Source organism: Mya arenaria, chromosome 16, assembly GCF_026914265.1.
Source record: "Mya arenaria isolate MELC-2E11 chromosome 16, ASM2691426v1".
Taxonomy (NCBI): domain Eukaryota; kingdom Metazoa; phylum Mollusca; class Bivalvia; order Myida; family Myidae; genus Mya; species Mya arenaria.
The window spans coordinates 48,809,347-48,831,297 of NC_069137.1; the positions used below are offsets into that span (position 1 = coordinate 48,809,347).

At 34.7% G+C, this 21,951-nt stretch overlaps 1 protein-coding gene across 2 annotated transcripts in view; it reads right to left on the minus strand.

The window, feature by feature from the left end:
- LOC128222436 (mucin-5AC-like) overlaps positions 1–19,599 on the minus strand; it is a 28,129-nt gene extending 8,530 nt beyond the window's left edge. Inside the window, exons 1-6 of one of the 2 annotated variants that reach the window (XM_052931432.1) lie at positions 19,533–19,599; positions 17,519–17,652; positions 16,249–16,320; positions 15,155–15,299; positions 12,184–12,272; positions 11,166–11,243 (exon numbers count right to left, since the gene is read on the minus strand). In XM_052931432.1, coding sequence (XP_052787392.1) covers positions 11,166–11,243; positions 12,184–12,272; positions 15,155–15,299; positions 16,249–16,320; positions 17,519–17,652; positions 19,533–19,554 — 540 coding nt within the window. In that variant the 5' untranslated portion in view covers positions 19,555–19,599. Of the gene's footprint in view, positions 1–11,165; positions 11,244–12,183; positions 12,273–15,154; positions 15,300–16,248; positions 16,321–17,518; positions 17,653–18,421; positions 18,513–19,532 lie in introns of those variants that run through there. The other variant, XM_052931433.1, reaches the window with a different exon arrangement.
- Between the last annotated feature and the right edge of the window lie 2,352 nt (positions 19,600–21,951).

Here is a 21,951-nt window from a genome sequence, read left to right on the forward strand (position 1 = left end):
CAAATTAGATGGAGCCACTGTTTCGCATTCATGTTCATGGGAGAAACGGTTTTAATTGAAAGAAAAACGTTATGCCAACTGCCGCGGGTAAGAAAATAACAAAAGGCCTTTCTCTTACATGTAGTAACTGTTAGTAATTATTGCCACGACCAAACAATGGTGAGCGATTTTTTTCCGATGTGCGAATCCATTAACTTTTCTTTATACTTTATTGTAACATATTGTAAGAATTTGGCTTTAGGGGTAAAACCTGAGGGTAAACCATCAGTTACAGATCAGTCAGTCTTTACCATGTATTCATATATATTTCACACATCTTTAAAATGCTTGAAATATCAGTAGTTAGCGCAGATTATTTGGGTGACGCAGAAATGGAGGAAACAAGCTAAGTTTGATCATTTAAATTGCTTATTGTTGTTTAAAAATATGAACTATGATAATGTTGTCTAGATTTTCTGTAAGTCCTGTGTGTGTTTGTGCTTCCATCCATCGGATAATGTGTTTATAAGTAAATACGGTTGTCTACGTTGTCAATTTCTAATGCGGACATTCCATAAAGCATTTGTTGGTTCTTGCGATTTAGCACCACTTAAAAACAGGCTTTTGCGATGATATATGATGTATCGATAAAGTTTTTACGTAAATGAAATTGTTAGAAGTAATTGCAAAAATAATAAAACTTTAATGAGTTAAAATGTGAATTATTATGCTAACTATTACGATGGTAGGGTTATCTAGATTTGATAGCGCTAGTTCGGGTTTCTTGTAAGTGGAATGACTCTTTGCTCAACCTTGGTGGACACGCGCTCGACGCCTTCTAGAAATCTGTGGCGAATATTCTCAGAACTCTATGTGCAGGTAGCGACAGGGACCTAGGCGGCTTAGAGGGCATTTCATGAGCGGGGCTGCCTCCGCAAGCGCTTATCAGATCTAGATCACTATGTTGTCGTTGTAAGATATATTAGATCAATTGAAAAGGCAGTTAATCCAACTTTGGTTAATACAGCATTAGTTGGCAACTGCATTTTCGTAGATCGCCATTGTTTTAGTGTCGTTCTCGCATTTATTTTAAGGAAGTTTTATATATTAAGCGATCATTTTGGAGCGATTATGTACTCTTTAAACATGGCTTAAACGACGAATCAGTTATTCAAACTTTGGCTAAAACTGCATTAGTTTATAGCTGTTTTTGTCGTCCACTGTCATGTCATTCTAAACGCGTTTCCATTGACGTTATGTTTCAACAAAATGTCCACCATATCATAACTTATATCAACATAAAATGCAGGATCTGTGTAAAAGCACCGTTACAGTAACTGATAGAAGCGGAAACAGTTCACCAAGAACCAACATGAGCAATGTACATTCATATAGACAGGAGATTGAACATTTTACTGTATGCTATGATTTTCTACAGATTGTGAAAAGTAAAAGATAACTACGGTTTCTAACTTGCCCTTCGTTATTTCGGCCCTATTTTACCCCTATTGACTTGTGTGAAACGCTGGCCAGCCGGGAATCGAACCCAAGGCGGTTGTACTTGAAACAAGTACTGTTTAAACTGATCTACCAAGAAAACATTGAGTATAAAGTATTAATTATCCAAATAAAATACACGGTGTATGGGTACTCGATGTTTCGTATTCTTTTATTTCAGAAGCCTGTATCCAGGAACAGAGGTGGTTGCTGGTTTATTGAGAATATGCTGGAGGGGCGGACTATTTGTTCATGGCGGAGAAGCCTGGAACGGACTACTTTCAGACAGGGAAATATGCCAACCTATCTGCGGAATTCAGAGTTTTTAACAGAACAATGTAAGTGCTTTGCACATTTAGTAGGGAACAGTTTAATATAATTTAAGAAATTGTAGTAAACTATCGTTAGGTGAGTGAATGTTCTTAACGGATATTTGTTAAATATCTGCCGAAATATGAAGTGGCTGTAATAGCTTGGCTCATCAGTTATTGCAGTTGAACATAAATTGTTCTTAGTATGTTCATGTCCGTCTGTTATCGTCTATTGTCAACATTTTGTCGTCTTGTTTCCATGTCGTTTATCATGTTCTGAGAAAATCATATTTATTGTCAGAACATTTTCATTCCAATACATTTAATTATTAACTGTGCTTAGAATTACAAGATAAACAGTTTATTAACCCTTGAAAACAAAAATAATTGCATCATTGGACAATTCATGTTGAGGTTAATTCAACAATATAAGTATCATTATATCGTATGAAAAAAAATATGGACAGACGGGATTATAGAAATAAGTCGATCATTTTTAATAAGACCTTAATAACCATTCAACATATTCGTGCGTTATTCTGAGTCAAGTTTGATGATGAGTCATGTCAATTAAGAGTTTTCCACTCATTTTTTTCATAAAGAAAGTACAGTCAAAACCCGTTTGCTCGAACACGCTCGCTCGATTCCATCTTTAGCTCGAACTGGATACAAAGGACCGATATCTTACAACTGAATGAATGCAATCTCGCTTGGTTCGAATTTTACTTGGCTCCAGGTGGCGCCGGTCTATGTGAGATCGGAGTTAGATTAAACTCTAAACACTTTTTGCCAAAAATAATTAGGAAGACGTTTTACGTTAAAAAAGTAAGGAAGGTGACAACACTGTCAACTTTAGGGGCGCATCCAGGATTCGACGTTAAAGGCGGCGTATCTTAGGGGGCGTATCTTAGGAGGCGTTACTACTGCCATGCGCCCCTCCCTGAGAATCGAAATGTATTTAGTTTAAAGTGTTGGCTTGGAGGGGGGGGGGGGCTCCCGCTATAAATTTGTAACAATTATTAGTCTGAAACGGTGCATTTGGGGCGTATTTACAACGTATTTATCTCCTAAATTGAAATTAAAGGTAACTCGGACGGGATCCACTTGTGGTCAAATTATAAGAAAAGTGTATGTAATTTGCTTTTACCCTTGTCTGTTTCTTAAGAAATATACATTGAAGGTATTGTTATAGCCTTGCATCTGCCAACATTGTTGGGGGAGGAAGGAGGGTCAACTTAAATATTTCGGACATTAAATTCTTTCAAGACATTCATTAGACATTCATAAGAAACTTCATACGCATGCTACCAATGACAGTAGACATCCCTATAGGAAGGTACATAATTCTGACTTAAATATAAGTTAACATGGTCGTCTGTTGTGGGCATGATCCAATTAAAATGTAGGTCATACTCGCAATTAACAACGTTGCAAACGTACCTATGGAAACATCTTATACTAAATATTTACGATACGTAGACAGAATATCAGTTTTAATAATGTTTAAGTTCCGTTAGGTAGTTTTACATGTCCAGTTTTAACAGAAAATCCTAGGCGCTTTGCTAATGTCAATTATGTCGCGAGATCTACAAAAAGAAAACATTTAAATACGGATAAAGCTATGTTTGGAACTGGTCACGTTCCGTAAAGAAAACAAGGTTTTGTGACTTAATACTTAATACAACTTTTGTTTACAATCCGGGTGTAAAAAGTGATGGCTATACTGTGTTACTTTATCACAAATATATATATAGTGAAGGTTGACTTTGTGCTATGTCAGGGTAAATCAAAGTTATATATATGTTTGAAATAACAGTAATAATATTGTTGACATTCTAGAGGCCATTTTTTCACCCAGTATACACGAAGCTTTTTCATAATACGCGTTTCCATGAAAAAACAACGACAAAGCATTCACATCAATCGTGTGAGTAGGCAATTTAAACGTCGGTAAATTTGAATGTGACCACACTGCAATTTGAAGATTAATTACTAACTGTTCAATGTTGTAAAAATAACTGAAATACAGTTTGAGAAAGGTGTGAAATGTATCCTCATCATTGCAATACATAAGAACTACTTTTGAATGATGATAACTTAATTATTCTTAAGCAAAACTATTGATTCTATTTAAGGCAATGATGTATTGGAAGCATCGGCACCCGCGACATCAGACCGGAAGTTGCGTGCAGTGATTCACGAAAATTTCGCGACACCAGTCCGGCCGATACACACTGTAAATTATCAGAGTACACGAGACAAAACCGTTCGTTGCCTGTTGTGATCCAGCAGAACCTGTGACACCAGACCGAAAGTTGCGCGTCAGGATCCAGCGTACGCAGAATTTATAAAACAAAAGAAAGTTTTTGGCATCCGCGTCACCACACCATACCTCAAATTCTGTGCAATCTTCAAACAGAGACATGTTGCAAGATCGTATCATTATTAATAACCGTGATACCAGAGTCGCAGCTTCGTATATTTATCAAACAATCATCGCCATCCGGACCGTAACCTCCATATTGAGATGTAGCAGCATCCGTGATCCAAGCCGGAAGTTCCGTACAGGGATCAAGCAAGCATTATGATGTCAGACCGGGAACACCATATTGAACACCAAGCCGGAAGTTCCCTCAAACCGGAAGCACTATATTGAAATAGAGCAGTATCCGTGAAACCAAGCCCGGAAGTTCCCTACTGGGATCAAGCAGAACTCATAATATCAAACCGGAAGCACCATATTGAGATGGAGCAGCATCCGTGATACCAAGCAGGAAGTTCCCTACAGGGATCAAGCAAAATTCATGATATCAGACCGGAAGCTCCATATAGAGATGGAGCAGCATCCGTGATACCTAGCAGGAAGTTCCCTATAGGGATCAAGCAAAATTCATGATATCAGACCGAAAGCTCCATATAGAGATGCAGCATCAGCTACAATACCAAACCAAAAGTTTTTTAAGGAATGAAGCAGGAGCCCCGTCACAAGAGCGGAAGTGCAGCGATAGATTATGAATTATGATTGTAATTACAACAATGTTATCGCACGATTGCACTATATTTAGTATTTGCCAGTCACAGTATTTATAGTATATATAATGTGTATATGTGTTTTATATTCGTCATTTATTATATGTTTGTATCGTATTCGTAACATTTGGGTCACAAGCGGGTCATACTCTCTGGCGTGGACGTCCGCGTCAGCGAACTCTCTTTATCCGGTTTCAAAATATAAACAAATGCGTTGGAACGTTAAACACTAGAGCTAGTATGATCGAACATAGGTATAACATTTTAGTTCGAAAATTCGAATCATAAGCATCATCGTAATCAAGTTATGTAACTTAAAGTACGACATTGACACACTTTCTACACACAAAAAATAATGAACCATTATGCTGATAATGCGTGTTTGCATTTATACTTTGCCAGCAGTTTAATACATCATTGCCTTTTACAATAAACAAATTATGCCTAGTATAAGAATGAATAGGCAGTTGATCAAGGACCGTGTGATTAACTTTGGGTATACGGGTCTTGCATTTGAAATACCAATCAAGCAGAAGTTTCCTTTTAAAAAAAAACTAAATTTTACCACATCAAGTTCTGGTCTTTTATGTTAAAATGAACCTGAACATTTCTTTCATACCTTAATTCTTGAAGCCCGGTTAATGTTTCTTATTAAAACACTAGAACATTGCAAACGATAATAATGCATTGCATTAAATTGAGACAAAGCTCAACGTTAAGCAAGATACCTTTCATAGCGCTAGAGATACGGTCCCTTAGTTGGCCAAACTGAACTGATGAAATAACGTTGTAAAACACTCATAAAACAACATCATTTAGCTAAAACATACACTGGAAACGTCTACATTTGTTATGGTCGAAATTGTGAAGAACATAATTTACGTAAAGGCCAATTGTTCTTAGGTCAATTGTTCTTTGAATTCTTCGCTTCAATGACCTGACTTCTCATTTATCAGAAATGGTTATGCTTTGGCGAACAAAGAATCAATTACCTTATGTGTAGAAGTGGGGAACTAGAGTTCAACTGGAACCAGATTGGGAATAAATAAGGCCTGTTAAATAAAAATGGTCAGATGGAACATTTGGGTCATTTTAAGGTACGATTGATTTTTTGATTCCATGATTTTGGATATTTATGCTTTTTGAAATATTAATTAAGGCTTATTTGTTTTTAAATTCCATTTCTAGATCTTTCGGTATGTTCCGGTATATTCCGGATTCTTCCGGTATGTTCCGGTATATTCCGATATCTTACGGTGTCTTATTGTCATTTGCTCGTTAGGAATATGCCAACGGTTGACTTAACGTTCACAAAATACTTTAAATGCCATCAATCGTAGTACCAAGACACGACAAATATACACGCACGGTTTTATTTGATATGTCGGAAATGCGTTTTTCTAAGAATATGCAATCACGTACATATAGGCCTAGGGTAAACAAAACAAGGCCCAATCGTAACAACTCGGTAATCGCCGGAAAGGTTCGGAATAGACCTCGTAAATAGGCGTCAATAAATAGAAGAAATTAAACCAATTCGGAAGTGCTTACTCATTGTTACCCTACTTATTTTAATTGACACACTGCAGTAAATCAAGACATGGCTATACCATCTCAGACCACTGCGTACTTAAATAATTATTTATATGGCTTGAAGCTGAATGGTTTGTGATTTCAAAAACAATCTGAACTTGTTGGATCTACCTGATCTTCTTTTTTTTGGTCACATTTTCCTCGCATCGTTTGTTCACCTACACCGGATTTGGTCACACTATAGAATACAAAACGGTTACGTTCAACTAATTTTATTTTCTTATAAGAAACGTAACTTTTTTCTAACGCTGCTTAATTTTAAGAACATACAGTGCTGTTATTAAGACCAGACTTTACACCCTTGTGCACTAGGAGTGAACTACTAGAGAACAATTGTGGCAATATTGATAAACTAATGTAGTCTGTAGTTTATTAGATAAGCCAGTATTGATTTTTCTGGTCCACTGAGATTGGCCTTACTATATTGATTTAATATCACTGATAAGATCTTTTCCTCTACCAGTTCATTTCAAAACTTGTGATAAAATATTTGAGTATTTACTGATGACTTTATGATGTAAAGCCATTGTACTAGGCTAATACGACAAGGGGTTTCTATATTTTATTTTATAGTTGATAACAAAAAAGAATATTACATTTCTTAAAATAAATACAATAAGTTTATTTGTAAGCCAATATTTTGAAACAGGAGTGTTATATTATATATTTGTGTTACTATTGTAACATCTGAACAATTATGACATGGGGTTTCTATATTTTTCAATTTTATTTTATTGTTGATAAAAAAGAATAACATAACATAAGGTAAGAACAATAGGTGTGTTATATAATATAATTGTGTTACTATTGTAACATCTAAACAATTATGATTTTTTTGTAATTCAGATAATTAATTAAAGTCATGAAGTGATAACAAAATATTAATTCTGAATTAACTAATTAAATAATGCATTTATGACAAATATTAATTACTGATAACAAGATTGTAACCCCGTGTATTTATAAATAGCAGAAAACGCAAAAAATATTAAATGATGGGTGAATGCTAAAAGTTTTACTGTAGACTATAGACAGTAGAAATACTGTGTTTTATGTTCACTTCTTTCAATTTTAACTCTATATTCTTCACAAGAGCCATCGTTTTTTACAATTAGTCAACTCTTTTGGAATATTTAGGCAATAATATGAATTGTGGCAAAACTTGTTTGGGAGTAAGAGTGCATCTTTAAAATAAATTGAATTTGATAAAAAAATAATCAGCTTATTCATGCTTTTGTAATGAGATTACCAATTGTAACAGTGTCAATAGGTCAAAGCCAATAAACATTACACAGGAAGTGTCAGGAACCCTGCTATGATAACATTTAAAAGGGCACGAAAGGGAATTATCCTATTGTTACTTTATTTGATGTAAAAAATGCATGGTAAATACTTAAAAAAACAGCATATTATCCCCAATTTTAATTTAATGTTTGTTAAAAAATCTGTACTAAGTCTTTTTGCTTAATAAGATTAATGATCTGTGATAGACAGCAGGAGGCAATAAAGATAAAGATCAAGATAAAGATCAATACACAGAATTGTGTACTATGGGGAGGGGTAGTGGACACTTAAAGGCTAAAATTACATTGGATAGTATTTCATTTTATAATGAAGCTCCAACACTCAATATACTAAACCTTTGAAATATTTGTTTATCTATATAATTAAGAAGTTACAAATTAAAATGCAATTATTAAATCTGGGTACATTGGAGAAAACACACTATAATATAGTATGGTGTACTTACTTGATAATAATTGCTGACTAGTTTATAAATACTACTCTAAATGATATTGCAATTGTCTGTAACTTTCCTGTATAGATGTTATGTAACTATATTCACGATTAATTTCATTACTTTTCATAAATAAACATCTTAAAAGCCTAGTTTGAGCATTTGATACTGAATGTATCGATTTATCTTTATCTATAAAAAGAGCACAAAAGGGAATTATCCTACCAAATGGCCCACTAACCAGGCATTAAATTTGAATTTCAGAAAATGATAAAATGCTTATTCATACTTTCGTAATGATATTACCCATTGTAACAATGTTAGCCCCAATAGGTCGAGGCAATAAACAATACACAGGAAGTATCAGGAACCCTGCTGTGATAACATTAAAAATGGCAAAAAAGGAATTATTCCTATTCATCCAACCATTAATCAGGCATTACAATGAATATGAGTTCTATTAAACTTAAACTTAAACTTAAAATACATGATATGCATGGTAAATATTAAATATCTCTACTCTTAACATTTTGATTAATTTGATTAACAAATGATGAAAAGTGTCCTAAAAAACAGTATTTTATTTTATATTGCAGTTGCAACACGAAATATAATAAATATAAACTATTTTTCATCTTAAATAAAAACATGTTTGTTAACATCGCTTCTCTAAAACCAAATTCGTAAAAAATATATTGAGTGTCCTTCAAAGGCCTAGTTTTAAGAAGATTGTCATGTTAATTATCTGCTGTGTATCCCTTGTTTATTGCACAAGTGTCATTGCAGGGCCAATTTCCTGTGTATTTGTTTATTGGCTCGGGGTCATTTGGAGGTGACACCATTTAGAGTAGAAAATAGCATTGTCTTATTAATACACAACCAATTCTTGCATAAATAATATATGCATAGCCACTGTATTAATTTGACTGACGAGAAGTAAATAATAAACAAATAAAGTAACATTTAATACATTTATGTTGTATGATATAAATGGGATATTATTAATAATATCTAACATTACTCTTATTCTTACTCTAAAGCATTGTTATAATGCTTTTAATATGATTTAAAAAATTATCAAGATGAAACGATAAGTCAAACACTGCCTGATCTGAGATTTGATGGACAGCAGGAGGCAATAAAGATAAAGATTAATATATGGAATTGTGTACTATGGGGGGGGGGGGGGCACTTAAAGAAGGCTTATGGTAGCCTTCAAAGGAAAGTATTTCATTTAATAATGAAGCAGCGGAACCAATTATACAAAACCTCTAAAATATATGTTTATCTATTATGTGTTTCAAATTAGAAATGCAATTAATAAATCTGGGTACAATTTAGAAACTATACTATAATAATTAATGGTGTACTTATTTGATAGTGATTGCTGTTAGGCTGTCACCTTAAATCATAATACATTTGTTAAACAAAAATAAACATAAAATTGAAAGTTTTAGAATAGATGGAAGAAAATCTTGGTTTATATAACCTTTGAATGAATCAATAATGGCACAACAATTTCACATTTGAGCTTGGAACAATAAGGTGTGAACCTTGATGATTAACTATTTCAAATAACGAACAACTTGTAACTATCACCTTGTGAAACTTATTGTTATTGTTTAAATAAAGGCTCATGAATTCATTTCATCGTTATGTTCAATAAGTGTTTGAAGATGAAACCCTTTAACCCAGAACCAAAGTTATATCGTTATACATATCAATTAATATCAAAATAATACAATGCATATTTATGAAGAAAACAAAAAAAAAAAACATTTAAATATCTTTGTTTGACAATTTTTTTTTATGAAACAACATCAGTTATATAATTAAATAAATCTATATTATTTATATGAAAGGTCCAAATGGATTATAATTATTCTCTTTATATTAATTAACATTTAAACATCTGTTTAAACTACACACATCATTCTAAGTTTCATTGTAAAGATAGCTTTTATAATAGACTGAAGAAGCCTTATCTGGTCAGCCCCTTGTCTCCATTTAGTCTTTCCCTTGTCCTAACCTTGTCTTACCCTAGTGCACTACGAAGTGCACTACGAAGTGAACTGATAGTGAACATGAAGTGCACTTACTGTCAAGTTTGGTCTTAACAGTACTGTAATTCGTACTTTCTCTCCATATATAGTTTTGGGGATCGTGCAGCACTTGAAATCAGTGTTATTTCGCGTGCAATTGGCATCTACTACTCTGTGACCTACATGTATAAGTAGTGATAAGGCCGCCGCCAATTAAATCAATAATATTATCCGCTTTGTATGAGGCCCATGCGATGACGTGAAACATTTTATAAAATGGATTAGTACGCTTTGGAAAAAAGAACTTGAATTAAGATTCAAATTAAAAGAAAGAGCTTGATGCACTCTTTCCTTAAACATTAGATATATCCCTTGATTGTTAATAACACATACAACATGTTTGCAGTATGGGCGCCGCCATAATGAACTATTTGTATGACCCAATTTTCCCGAAGGAGGTATTCCGATCGGTCAAAATACATGCCAAATTGACTCGATTGAGGTTTAGCGAATAGACTTAAACTCTGCAGAAACTATGTATAACACATATGTGAAGCCTTTTTATGGAAATATGCTGATATTCTCGGGGACAACCTAACTCATTTTGAACAAGTATCCGAATCAAAGCTGCCACAATAATATCCGGACCATCGAAGTGGTGTCCTTACAAGCTATTTACTGTATAAACCTCTACGGATCCGGGTCAAAGTTTTAGAGCAATGAATTTGGGTTCGATTCCATCCGCACCCCTCCGCCGACCCCATTTAACCTCTCCTCTATATCTCCAGAAAACATGCATACTTTTGTCACATGTCACGTAATGTAGCAGGTCACATGCCACTAAATGTAACAGGTCACATACCACTAAATGTAACAGGCCACATGTTACTAATTGAAGTAGAAGGAGCGCATTTTCCTCCTGAGAAAGAGATCGGTCAGCTTCGTACCATAAATAACTGATATATAATAACTTACAGGTTTGGATTTACACCCCAGCTGATATCTGTACTCCCCGGTCCCTGACGCCACTGGCTGTATTCCGATAAAGCAGTCCTTTAAGATAGAAAAAAACATGTTGGAGGGGGAAAGCGGATGACGCAATGTAATTTTTTAAACTTGCTTTTAGAGTTTTGCTTTGTAGATGCCCCAATTTCTGTAAGAGCGAGTTTGGGCCAATATGTTAAACTCACTTTCATATATATATTACAAGGTGTGTCAATATTCATATAATTGCAATTCGACACAAATCAGATGTATGCCGGTGTAATAATCATAATTAAAATATCCGTCAGATTTCTAGGTCCTGATGGCCTAATGGTTAAGGCGTCTGTTTTGTTTTCTTGCCTTGACCGGCTTGGGGATTCAGTCCACTAAAGTCAAAACACTTTGTTATACTATAATTACATTTCTTCCAGCAATTTCGATATCATAGAGAAACAATTATGATAAAAAATTCATATGCTTTTTTGGCAAAACTAACTATTGGTCCAAAACATGAAGGAGTCCCTTAGGTTCATTCCTGATCTACTTGTGGCCTAGTTATATTTTTTTTTGACATGATAAACCGTCCATATACATCCAAAATTGTTTTAGTTGGAAAAGAACTGAGGTGCTCCAATTAATTTTGTTTAGCATTGGGACCTCCTCGGTCATTTTCATCGAAAACAACCTTGGATGTTTGCCGGTACATCAGTAGAAGTAGTTCGTAAATTTTTAAATTATATCATTAATTTAAATGTAGTGTTTTTCGCTTGAATTTATTGATCTTAGTTGAAATTGATTGCCATTGAAGTGACAAACATAATTAAGATATCCACGTTAAGTTTAACTGCTAAATAGAATCACTACGCGATCTACTTGCAGCGGACTGACACATACCAATTTCTGAGTATGTAAACCGTCCATATACATCCGAGGTTGTTTTCGTTAAAAAATGCTGAGGAGTTCCGAATGTTTGTTTAATTTTGTTTCATAATTAGTTAAAACGCCCTACCTCATCCGTTGAACATTCCCTGACCGTATCGCACTGGGACGGGTTTACTAAGTCATTGCAATTGAAGCAATGGAGTTCCGTTGAGGTAGCTGAATAGAACAGTTCGAGAGAAATAATAAACAACGTTTGTTACACTGGCTTATTAAGCATTAGGCCAAAGTTTAAACCCAAAAGTTCACTGGCCATATTAAATATCAGGCCGAAGAAAACAGTTCTTTGTTTCAGTTAACATATCCAATGCATACGGTAGGTAAGTAGGCCTAACCTTTTGGCCATGAAAACCGGGATTCTTTCCAAGCCAACCATTATAAGGGTGTATCACTATTGTAGAAAATTTTAGATATAAAATGATATAATTTTAACATGAGCACTTAGATATTCATGTTTGTTAGAAAAATACGAGTATTAATCTACACTACGGCAAAACAGGTGTATGATTGGAAGTAAAATCAAAGCGCGAATGCGCTGAAAGACTATCTGCAGGCAAATATGTGAGAGTTACAAATTTTATTTGAACAATGGGAATGGGTGAAGGGCACATAGATAAAATCGAAAACTGTGCCATTTTTTTACAAACAACTTCAGCAATAATTCCCTTCAAAATGCACAGCTTATCACTTCAGTCGACGTATCCCCTATCCCCATGTATTTGAAGTTATAATGCATGCCCCTTTCAATCGTTTCCAAAGGGTTTTCGGTGCTTTGATTAGATATCATACGGTAGGCAAGTTTAATGAACATACACGTTTTAATTGTTTAAGGAAAATGATTAATATTTTACGAACAACTGTAGCAATAATTCCTTTCAATATGCAGAGCTTATCAAATGGTCGTTTTCCCGCGGTGAGGACAAACATGTGGTCAGTTAATGTATGTAGAAACTCTGTTTAAAATATTGGTCAGTTACTGTATTTGAAACTTTTTTTATATTATCAGAACTTGTCTGTTCTAAGAATGAGAATATGATCGTGCTTTTTAAAGTTTATTGATAAATTTAATGTTATTTATGCTTTATGTAAGTATCTGTGTAGAAATAGTACTAGTGTTGTTATAAATGCTTCGTACTCTTTGGATGTTTTACAGGTTTAATCCGAACTACTTTGCTTCACCAAACGTGTGCATGACTCACTGTCGTATCAGGGCATGTCTGCTTATATAAATTGAAAGCCTAATGTCTAAAACTATGCCAAGAATACACCGGAACAAAGCTTTTATGCTAAAAAACTGAACACATCTCATTAGAAACATAAACGCCTAAAATCAAAGAATGAATAGTATCTTGTTATTGTGTAGCAAGTAAATAATAGTATTTGAAGCATTAGTAACGCGAAACCTGAGATATTTTGACACTCAGACAACCATTTTTGTTTTTTATCTCATAAAAGTAAAATAAAAATACACCATTACAAATAAGCGTGCTTCAGGGTCACGTCAATAACAAACCCTGCAGGCGAAGGGACACTTGCGGTCGGTAATAATTTCTGGAACATCATGGGCTAAACTCAGATTAAATATCATTATGTAACCTTCCTATCAGAACCTTCGTTATTTTGATCGACATTAATCTGATAAATATAGCGATCGAAAAATAGTTATATTCTGCTAAAAATAAAAAGCCGGGATACAGAATTACAGCGCGGAAATAGCCGAACAAGCAAAAACTCATACTCGGACTGCAATACAACCAATCTATTTTTATCGTTTCGACGTCATTCTGCTAAACATAGAGCGCATTAAGACAAAAAATGGGTTAAAACGACATGAGTAGAAGTAGTTCTTTGGAGTTTGCGGTCTTAAGACTACCTGCGCGCATGCGCAGATAGTCTAAAAACGGTCGGTTGGTTAAGTGGAAACAAACATTTTCTTTTGTGTGCTGTATATATTTCGTTTTGGCTATTTATGCGTACAGTGTTTAATCCATGAGGTCTTCTTCGAAATATCAAAAAGACTAAAACATTAACATTAAAAAATGATAAGGACCGTGCCGATGTATATGATATCACTTGATGCAAGCTCTTTTCAGATCGCAACTATTAATTCCACTATGGATTGCACGTGTTTTTCAAGAGTGAAAAAGAAGGACATGTCATACCACTCTACCAATTGTAACATGATAACATAGTTAAGAGATCCTTATCAAAGCGTACTTTAAGAAAATAAATAACCAAAAGTACAATAGTGCATTCAAAGTTAAAGTTCACATTCTATAAAGAGAGTCAAGTTGAAAGTTCATATGTTCTTTTTTTTAAAAAAAACATGTCTGAAATGTTTCTTGAAGCATCTCGGCGAAAGCATTAAGTTTTATTGTATGTACAATGCGGATATAAATGATTTTTAAATATTTTGGGGTTAAAGCGTACAGTGTTGGTTGATGCATTTTGTTTAAATTTTTGAATGCATTGGGGAGAAAAGCTTTTCCAGCATTGCCAAATATTTGGATCTAGTAATCTGTGATGGGAGAAAAGGTTTTCCAGCATGGTCAAATATTTGGATCTAGATACCTGGGATGGTGAGAAAAGGTTTTCAACCATGACCAAATATTTGGATCTAGTAATCTGGGATGGGAGAAAAGGTTTTCCAGCATGGTCAAATGTTTGGATCTAGATACCTGGGATGGGGAGAAAAGGTTTTCAACCATGACCAAATATTTGGATCTAGTTATCTGGGATGGGAGAAAAGGTTTTCCAGCATGGTCAAATATTTGGATCTAGATACCTGGAATGGGAAGAAAAGGTTTTCCAGCATGGCCAAATATTTGGATCTAGATATCTGGGATGGGGAGAAAATGTTTTCCTGCATGGCTTAATTTTTGGATCTAGTTTTCTGGGATGGGAGAAAAGGTTTTCCACCATGACCAAATATTTGGTGAGAGAAAGCGTTTTCCTTGTTTTCGTGTATGCCTTAACTCCGTAAAGGAAGATAATTTTATTCTTTTTCGTAACTCAGATAGTGATTGCAATAAATGAATTACCTGCTCCGCACAAGGTTAATTGTGATTCGAGGTCAGAAGAGCATTCCAGGCACAACCCTTTGTCACCAGCGGCACGTGATTGTCCATGGATGTTTTGCGTCCTCGAGGATCTTCGTCCATTCGTATGCTGCTGCTTGGTGCATTCCTACATTAAAAGTCTGGCGTTTTATAACTATTTTAACCAAGTTCAACACTAAAGCTACAAAGAAATACGTCGGGAACACTGGGTACGCTTTAACTAAGTATTGAGTCTGGGCTGGTATTCAATATTGGTCTTAATTGGATCTAAGAACGATGTAGCTAATCGGATTACTTGTTATTTATAACTGACCAATAGAATGAATGAAGTCAATGATATATGACCATAAGGTTGACACAAGTTAAATATTGAATATCACCCATGAGGTCCACACGCAGTCCCAGAGAACTCATTTTAACAGGTTTCAAATTATCAATTTTATTACTAAAATTGACAAAATATGTACACCTACTTTTAGATTAGATTATTTGTAACCGATACAGCAATGCATTCAATATAATTTCTCAAACTCAGACTCAAGATGTTAGTTAATACAGACCCTGGCTGAGATGTTGCAATGACGGACATTTAGTATGCAACAATATGCATTATCAATGTATTGTACCAATCTAGGGTGACTCATAAAATATCTGGGGTCCATGATTACTAAAAGTTGTAAGTCTGAGTTCAGACTCATAAAAGCATATTATGAAGAAACAAAAAAATCACCATTTTTCAACTTCCTTTACCAAAAATATGTACATATTAGTAAAAAGTAATTTAAGTCAGCAAAGTTACCATCAGTGCTTTGCTTTAAGGAAAGTTGTAATGAAATGAAGATTTGGAATTTTGAATTTGAGTCTGAACTCAGACATGAGACTGATCGTAATCACTGCCCAAGGGGTCTTCTGTTTACTTGTAATCGTATTTCTAAAAGAAAGATAGAAGGATTGGTCAGTGATGGTGAAAAACTGTTTGTATATGATGTTTATATTAGGAACATATAAGATTTCATCATCCCTGATCAATGCTGCCACATATGTAACAAAAATGTCACACAGTGACTCGTTCTTACTTGTGTGTTGTAGCAGCCCATTTTGTAGAATGTTCGGTTTGTGGATGTTTGAAGAAGTTCTACGGAGCATGCCTGGAATATATAACACCATGATACAGGTCAAAAACGCCTATTAAATTTAAATGAGAGAACAAGATAAAACACTCAAAAACACTTCCTTTAAAGGGGCTAGACACCAGATTGTCCCCAAATAGGAAAATACAGTATTTCCTCAATACAATCCTAGAATTGCGAGAGTATGATGCAGATACTACATATTTTTTCATGATTGAAGAAATAAACGCAAAAATAATGTCACTGTCTCAGCTGAGTTTCCCTGTTTAAAAATGGCGCTGAATTATTTCGAACACCTTGCAAGTCATGTGATCATTTCACTCACTAAACTGTCAATTGGCGTTTTAGCATCTCGCTGTCATTTGGGCAGAGAATTTCATTACCGATGTTGATCTGTCGGATTCTGTGTCTCCGTTGTTGTGCAGTAGTATTCCGCTTACTTGCAATGTCCGTTCAAACGGAAATCAATGAGGTGTGTATATTTATCATGTGCAAGTCACGAGTTAAGTACTGATAAATATATCGACGCTATTTAAAAACTTACTTGTTTTACATGGTAGACACTCCCAGTAAATTTTCGAATTCGAAAAATGTGCGAGAACTGTGAAAGGTGCATGTGTCGTAAGATATGTGATACATCAGTAAAACCCAATGCGTTATACAAGACGATATCAATGTTATGTAAGTTTTTGACAATAACCGTCTTATTTTTGCATTTTTTTCATGCTGTGTCTAGACCCTTTAAGATCATATTAATATATTATGACAAAACTACTCTATCCAGTGCAATTCTTCTATGACTTATTATAACCAATTATAACATTCAACTCTTTGTTTAAATTCGTTCATTTGTTAAATCGTACAATCTACATGTCGCCTTGTTTTAGTAGTTCTGTATTGATTTAGATGTTTAAATTCGTTCATTTGTTAAATCGTACAATCTACATGTCGCCTTGTTTTAGTAGTTCTGTATTGATTTAGATGTTTAAATTCGTTCATTTGTTAAATCGTACAATCTACATGTGGCCTTGTTTTAGTAGTTCTGTGTTGATTTAGATGTATGTTTTTTTTTCAAAAGTTTATATTGAGATTGTATTTGGTTACATTGCATTTTTGTGCTTATGTTATATCATTTTCTCCGAAGTCCTTATCGTATATAATACAAGGAAAAATAATACCAGCAAATACAATACGCGAGCTTTTAAATAAAACCTACCTGATCGTGTTGGCAATACTCCACGCGCGTACAGTCACGTGGACTAGCGACGTCATCGCAGTTGAAACACAATAGACCGTTTGTAGCGGCGTAGGTGATGTGCGCAAGTAGAAACGAGATACAGACAATTCTGACTGCAAACAAAATGACGACAATAGTAGGTAGTTAGATAGAAATTCAAATTGGATTTGCAAGAAAATGATAAATGTAAACACATAAACTAGTTTTCATTTGAGCAACGGACAGTGCAAATAAGTGGGAACTGCTGTAAAACAGCGTAGACACAGAGCCCGACAGAATTACATCGGCGATTTTTGAACTCGTGATTTTGCTGAACGTTTGCTGACTCAAGAAATGTTGATACAAGATGCTGGGATGCATGTCTGTGTTGTTTGCACATTTTTTTTGGCTATCGTTTAGTGTCTGATTGGTCTAAGCATTGTACCTTTGAACATAACCGTTATTTAAATCAGTGAATGTTATAATTCATGAAATCTTATGTCATATAAAGAACATTTAAGCAATCATTTTTATGATTCACAGGTAAACCTTAAGGGCCTATTGGAATAGGTAGTTTATAAACGTTTTCATTTCTTTCGTACTAGTTAATACATTTTTCTTTGAGCTTAACTGTGTGGCGAGAACTGTTTGTTTTTTATCGCCAATATACAGTCCATTTCCTGCATAAAACAAGTACCAGTCTCCATTTCAAGAGCCATGAAAAGGTACCAATTTTTGCAATCGAACCCACCACCTGTGATTGAGAGGCGGACACCTATACCACTTGCCCACACTTACCGTCATCCTCTATTTTTGTTTTTAATATTGTTTTGTTCTAAAATTGTTTGTGCAATAAGAAGTTAATATTTTATTTTCATTTTTATTCATCAGATTTTGGCTCACCAGGCATCCTCATTTTAAGAATTATAATAAGGTCTTCAGCTGCCACGTTTGGACTGTGAAATATAAATAGTTGTCTTTAGACAGGAGGAATATCGTTAAGTGTTGCCCTTTTAGATTGCATCGCATTTAGTTACCGCGCTATCAAATAACGGAGGTCGGTCGGTGCTTTTGATTTATTTCAGAGTACATTTGTAAATTTAGGTTTAAGTAATTTTCTAAAGTTTAAATAGGTATCTCGCTAGTTATATGGTATAATAAGTGAATAGTTTAACAAATGATTTATTAGCATTAATATTATTTCATATATGATTCAGGTAAACGCTTGTACTTTTCTTAAAAAATACTATGAAAATTTATGGAATTTGACTTAGGATAAAAATGACTGAATATGTTTTATGAAACCGGCCATGGTGACCCCGTATTTTTGGTATGAATTGAAAGGTTTTTTGATGATGACACAAAACAACAACAACAAAAATATACATACATAAAACAATACATATCTTTATTTGTAATTAATTATTGGTCATTTTGTCCACATTTCAACTGATACCAAATTTATATGGGTCACAAGGCACCAAGAGTTTATATTACTTGAATGGAGCTTATCAGAAACCTAGCTTATTTATGGGTCATTTAAGTGACAATATAATGGATTCATTTTGTTAGTATAAATTATATGCAGATATACCATTATTATATACACAACATACGCTTACAAACAAAAAATGATTTGTAGATTGAGAGTGAAAGTGGTCTAGTGATATAGGTGTCCACCTCTCACTCAAGAGGTTGTGGGTTCGATCCACACCAGTGGTACTTTCTCATAGCCTTTCAAAATGGACCCCAGTACTGGTTTCTACCCAGGAAACGGACTTTAGAGTGATTTATTAGCTATCAGCTATAAAAACGAAATTAGTACAATCTAAAATGAACCGTATTCAAAGCAACTATACAGTTGTAAAATATTAATATTCTTCACCTAACACTAAATACGTCCTCAATAAAATTGAAGAAGCACAAACAAAAACACGTTCTTAAACCAGTAAATATGTGTTATGTCATTACATAACGCATAGAGTAAAACCATATAAAACTCTCAAAATCTTACTCCTTTTTTCGAAAAATCCCATTGTGTTATGTTTGTCTTATAGAAAGTAGCCTTATCTTCGAAGAGGATTGTTGTGTGAGGTCATAGATGGTGTCAATTAGTGTAATGGTTTTCTATAATTATGGCAAGTCCAGAGGCGGTTCCATGGTTTAACAACAAAGGGGTGCAAGTTTAGTGAGCCTCCTTCACCTGTAACTGAACAAATATATAGTTTAAATGTGGAATGAAGGATTTTACCCTCCCCTGAAAAGTTGGTCTTATATTAGTCGTAATTGGTGCAATCTGCTTTTTTATGCATTATGCGTCTCTTAAATTGGCATTAAAAGTTCGTTTAAATAATGTTAAAAGAGGCACACGCCGGGTGCACCCCGCACACGAGAACAGTTATCTATATAATTTCTGCTCTCATTAAGAAGTTGATGAATTTGATTTATTTTTATGTATTTAGATGCAATTGCCAGTCGTCCTAATCCAATGTGACCTTTAGTTAGTTGCAACCTACATAATGTACATGCTGTATAACTTAAAATATGCGCACTACAATGGACTGAACATAGTGTGTATAACACGTATTTAAAACAAAGTTGTTTTACGTATGAATCGACTTAACTTTTAAGGTGTACTGATTAATAATTAATTCGAAATAAAATAAATATATTTGATCAACTGACATCAAATTGAATATATTTGGTCCATAGTCCTTCACCGTTTTAAAACAGTTACATAATTCAGCATTCACACTTTGCAGTAATTTCAATTCATTAATCATCAGCTCATGATTTCTTCAATGTTGACAAGTAGTTTTTTTTACTGTAGAGCCTTCATATTCATTGAATCAATTCATTTCACTTTGTTTTTATCTGAAGCACAAACAGCAAAAAAAATCAGGCAAGTCGGGTTTTGAGTCTTTCTTGGCCACCCTGCATAAATTTACTAAACCAGTTATGTTTTTCTTGCATCGTGTGAATATCAAACATTGACTTCATAGTGAAAATTGAAGATAAAACTCAAACCCCTATAACTAACTATACAATGGAAAGAAAAAGTTCAACTTATATCAACAGCTTCTGTGTGCAATGCAACAGCTATGCTCATTTCAAGAAATACGAACTGGTCTCATGTATAATTCAACATTATAATGCGGCCCCTGCGACCAAATCAATTTACATTGAAATTATCCGTCATAATTTGTGAGTGACGACAAATTAACTAAACAATAGTGAAACGTATTATTGTATTTACTGGCTGACACAATGATTTTGGGCACCCCATAACTCCAGGATCGCATGATAATCACGAGATCGCGACACTCCCCCCTTTTGTTTTTAGACCCCCAAGACCTGAAAGTTATTGTGACCAAGTCCCATAACCCTAATAGCCCCTGCTGACCCGATCTGCTCTCACAACCAAAAAGAGAAGATTAACCAATATAACTATGGGCAAGTTCATTGACTTCCCCCATAAATGCAAGATAAAAAGGCAAGTAAAATATGACGAAACTTAAAATGACCGTGGCCTAAAGAGGGAGTAAAACCATAACCCTTTTTTAAAAGGAAGACCATAACCTAAACAAAAAAGAGAAGAGTAAAACGTGCGGGTGTTGTCATTTAATACCCATTCTAGCTACTGCACAGCCCCTCCCCCCTGATATGTGCCATCTCCCGTAAATCTGGCCGCAAATCCAGAGGATGACCAAATCTCATCCTGACCCAAAGGACTGAACATAGCCCCTAATAACCCACCCAACTGAACCGTTCGGAGCCATAACCTCCCGACGAACTCTGCCCCCTAGAAGGATCTGTAATTTGTTCACTCGCCCCCCCCCCCTCCTCCTCCAGGAGGTTTTTGTCTTGGTTTAGTCGCTCGCGGAGGGTACATAGATCACCACTGGACCAGGACGCGAGCTTCTTTCCCGAGAAACATACCGACATATATGAAGAACATCCTCTGTTGGAGAACTATTGGGAAAAACAAACCCATTTATGTAAATTGGGGTGCTGGGGTGCGTTTCAGATAGATTTTACGATCTGCCATTATCGTAAATTTACGATCATAATAACGACCAACTTAACGATAATCATAAAGGCGTTTCAGAAACGTCTCGTAAACTCTCCGGTCGTACGTAAAAAATAACGATAAAGCACAGCGTTAAAGCGAGTGACCCAGTCTGAAGTGAAATGACGTTACGTCATATTAACCTGATGAGCACCTGTCTTTTTTAATAATAATAATAATAATAATAATAATGATAATCTCTTGAAGGGAATCAATTAATGTAACTCTCCTTTTTATAATGATTGACACAAATGATACAAACTCGTGGTCTCTATTCTGATTAACCATCTGCTATTTATGTTACAATTGTATCTTAAGTACATCATCATCCGTGATTTTTTGTGATGGAGGCAGTTCAGATCGA